General features: G+C 43.2%; 1 protein-coding gene across 1 annotated transcript in view; it reads left to right on the top strand.

Annotated features, from left to right (window-relative positions):
- The first annotated feature begins 116 nt into the window (after positions 1-116).
- Positions 117-4,123, top strand: part of PDIA4 (protein disulfide isomerase family A, member 4) — an 11,956-nt gene continuing 7,949 nt past the window's right edge. Inside the window, exon 1 of the mRNA XM_010183706.1 lies at positions 117-225. Coding sequence (XP_010182008.1) covers positions 117-225 — 109 coding nt within the window. The remainder of the gene's footprint in view (positions 226-4,123) is intronic.

Genomic DNA, 4,123 nt, shown 5'->3' with positions numbered 1-4,123 from the left:
CGGGTAGGGGGTGGGCTGCGTGTGGCTGAGGTGGGGAACGGACGGGCGGCGGCGACCGTGGCCCGGTCACGGCCTTTCCCACCCCCGAGTGCTGTGGGGAGCCCGGGCCCTGCGAGATGCCGCCGGGGCCGGGCTTGTGGGGCTACGGCCTGCAGCTGCCCGTAAGTCTCTGGGCTGAGACGGCGGAGGCAGGACGCTGTTCCCCCCCCCTCCCTAGCGGCGCAGGTATCTCGGAGAGCCGGCTCGTCACGGCGCCGTGCGGCAGCGCTTCCTCACTCAAAGGGAGTAATTAGCCGTGATGGGGGTTACTGACTTTTAAATGATCAACGAATTTGCGATTTCATCGTCCGACGGAGCACTGTTATCCTTCCCCCTCAGTCCAGGGGATCTGTGCGCTCTCTGTGTGTTTCAAACCGATTGGGGTTTTTTTTCCCAGAAGGAAGGCCGCGTGTTGCTAATTTCTTGGTGTTTCTTTCCATTGTCTTTGGATTTCACTGATGTGTCTTCTTGTTTCCAAAATTAGCTGAAACAGAGCTGCTCTGATTTACCAAATTTCATGCCTGTATGTAGGAGGCACCTACCTTCATTTGAAGGTGCTTCTCTTTTGGTTTTAATCATTCACGTAGATTTTGAGAAATCGTATGTCTTTCTTGTTTTCTACGTTAGCACTGCTGTATCTTAAGTATTAGCAGGCTGTGACTGACAGCAGATGACAGCCAGGCTCTCATCAGTGTATGAGTTACCAAGATCAAAGATGCACCATGATGAAAGTATTTTCTCCTGTATGCGAGTTGAATCCATTGCACATCTGGAATAATTTCCCTATTTCTGTTGTGTATCTCAGAATTGTATGTAAATCATGAACTAGGCTTTACCAGACCTTTGCTTTAAAAATGTATGTAGTTAAGGATTCTTGAAACGCAGAGCCATAGGAAGTAGAACAAATGTACTTTGCAACAAGCAAGTATCCTTATGTAAACTGATTGTTCAGGAGATTAAAAATTCAGATGAAACCAGGCTTGTTGCGCTGCATGATTTTGTAAGTGAAGCTTGACTAAGGTGGTGAGTCAAATACACTCGTAGCAAGACTAGCTTAGGTCCTGACTGTTACGTGCTTTGCATCCTGATGAAGGAAAAGGAGGGATAATGTGGAGGATCCACTAAAGAAAAGATTGAGGAAGACTGTTTTCATAAAAAGACTTTTGAATGCCCTGACGACAGATTACAAGTAATGACTTCCTTGTTTTGAAAACTGAGTGCATCCAATTGAGAAACAGACATGGCAGTGCCCTCCTCAAAAGGAAACTTTCAGGCAGAATCCAGAAGTCACTGGTGTCTGGATGTGGCTTTTTCATGTGGGATTTACCCTACTTAAGAAGAAGTTACTAGGCCAGACTTCCGATAAATGCTGAAATTCAGTGAAGTTACTGTAAGAATAAATTTTTGTTAGAGTAATTCTTATCCTGAAGGCAGCATGCCAGCCAGCATCATGTACCTGAGGTCTTTAAATGTGTGTCATCATCATCATGTTTTTTGACTGGCGTAATAATGTATTGAAGAAAGGCTTTGTTGGAGTAAAAGGAGTAAAAGGGAGTGGTCCATATTTTACTGGAGGGCAGGTTGTTGCCACAGCTGTCACTTGTTGCTTTGTCTACCTGCTTTGCATGTAGCTTTAAGAAACAAAGACACTTCAGTTTGACTGCAGCTATTTTATTTTCATGACCTGTCTTATGCAAATATTTATTAGCTACTTCTGCCATTTCAAGTGTCACAGTTAGACTTGTTCTGTATCTGTTCTCCTCAAGTTGTAAATCATTAATGCAAAGGGAAGTTTCTTGTTCTTAATGAAGAAAGCCCAGCTTACCTCACCCATACTCAGTCAGGCCCTTGAAGCAGGTCTTTCAGTCCCGGTGTTAAAAAGGAAACGTTAGAAGTAGCTATGATAACCCTGTGTGTTGGTGAAGCTGGAGACTACAGAGTGCATTTGAAGTCTTAAGGAGCAATTTATAGGTGTGGTTAACTTTTTTTAAGTGCATGTACTCTGTAAGCCAGTTGGGAAAACCTGGAGTCTTGCTATTGTGTGCTGCTGTCCTGACTCCATGTCCAAGGAGGAGGAAGTAGGTGTCCATGACAATATATCACTGTCAAGGAAGTTTTATGTTGGCAGACTCGGCTTTTTAAACCATGACCCGGTACCACAGTAGCTGCATCTTTTTGTCTGTCAGGGTAGTTCAGGAATGAGAGTCGCAGCCTGGTGGTCAGTTTCGGAGGTGCATGAGCAGAATTGGGCAGCTTGTTTTGCTCAAATTCCTTTGTGTCAGGAAAAATCAAGTCTGAAGTGATTTCCTTGGAAAACCAACGTGCATTACACAACTCACTGGGAATTCAGGCACAGACCAGCCATGATCACCCTGCAGTGAAACATAGCCCACAAAACTGCTGGGCACACATAAGCAGCATTTTTTGACTGCTGAAACTCCTTGGAAACTAGGGGGGGTTTTCAGCAGTGCAGTCCCATAGGTAGATGAGTGCCGTAGATTCACATCAAGGGTGTTTGATGGTTCAGCTCTTTTAGTGGAAGTGCTCAGAGGCAGCAATACAGGAGGCATTGTCCACTTGCAAACAGTGCTTTTAGGTGCTTCATGGATCAGATGAAACAGTAGTAGTGATTAAAGAAACTTAATCTAGGTGGCTACTGTTGTGTGATACATGATCTCCTGTGATTTCTCCTCATCAGAAGCTCTAATATTTTGGTGGTGTATAAAGTTGGGTTCTAATAAAAATTAATGTGTACTCTTTAGGGGTGCATATTGTTTTCTGTGAGCATATAGACTTGGGTTTTTTTTAATACCTTCTAAGAGAAAAGTAGCTATTGTAATTAAGTCCACAGTGAGCTTGCTTGTATGGTCTGCCATTGATCTGAGAATAATGGGGTTTGTTTTTAATCACTTTTTCATGCCTGGGTACTATGTATTTATCATACTTGACATTCAAATTCCAGGTGAAATCAAAGTATTCACAGAATTCTTGTCCTGAATAAGTAACTTTGATGTACATGGTTTGCTGTCCTACTGCAGTAACTCCTGTCAGCTTAGTCAAAAGCTGATTAAAGTTAAGCAGAGAATAGTTTTGAACAAGAAACCTTAATCTCTTTTTTTTAATGCCTTTTTTTTCTTAATCCTGGGACTCCCAGTGGTTGAAAGGGCCTTAGTGTCATTGTTTTACAGTTTTCATTTGAAATGAGGTATTTTCATGACTTCCTCTGACTGAAATACCATTAAAGCCATTCAGGAAGGTCTGCTTCCTGCAAATGATAGCAGTTTAAAAAGAAACAAGTTTAAAGGAACATGTGAAAGATGAACTATTAAAGAAACCATCTCAAATTCCAAATCAACAAAAATTGAACCAGTTTAAATGTCCTGGCTTTAGATTTCATGTGCTAACTTTACTTTCGTAATTTAGCAAATCTGCTTTCTCCTTGAAAGACCTGTTCTGGACTGGCTGTTTTGGTTTCCTTAAGTCAAAAAGGCCTCCCCAGAAGTTCTTTAAAGAAGTTTTCACTCCATTTATTTCAGAAGAGTGCCTTGCATCTGCCAAGTGCATGGGAGTGGGTTTACACAGGACTTCTGTGGCAGTCGCTTTCTTACTCGATTTTACACTTGCTCTGCAGCCTAGTGCTGATCCAGAGCAGAGTGATGCTACTGGGGGTGGAAAGCCTCTTTGGTGATTTGCAGACCTGACACATCGCTGTAACTGAATGCAAGACATATTGAGGTGGCAGGGGTGGGTTTGAGCAGTCCGGAGCAGAAGCATTATTTCGAAGTGCTGCATCTAAACCACCTTGGTAGTGAAATGATAGCATTTGAGTTTATATCAAGCCTGTCTGTTTATTAGACCTTCAGACAAGCAGAGCATAGCAGTTGTGGTGTTACAGGTGCAGTGTGTAAGGGTACAAGGAAAGCATTGGGGGCAGATAACATCTGCTTTTTTGGTACAAGACACCTACTTTTTCCAACCATAAGTTGCTGTGCTTGAAGGACAGCTGTCTTGCTGCATGATGGAGGGCCTCTCAATTCAGGTATCATCTGTGTGCCCTTCTTGCCCAGCCAAACATGTCTGGTGC

Source organism: Mesitornis unicolor, unplaced genomic scaffold, assembly GCF_000695765.1.
Source record: "Mesitornis unicolor isolate BGI_N332 unplaced genomic scaffold, ASM69576v1 scaffold17874, whole genome shotgun sequence".
In the NCBI taxonomy this organism is placed as follows: Eukaryota; Metazoa; Chordata; class Aves; order Mesitornithiformes; family Mesitornithidae; genus Mesitornis; species Mesitornis unicolor.
Note: the sequence above shows the minus strand (reverse complement) of the source record. Positions and strands in the feature narration are given on the sequence as shown.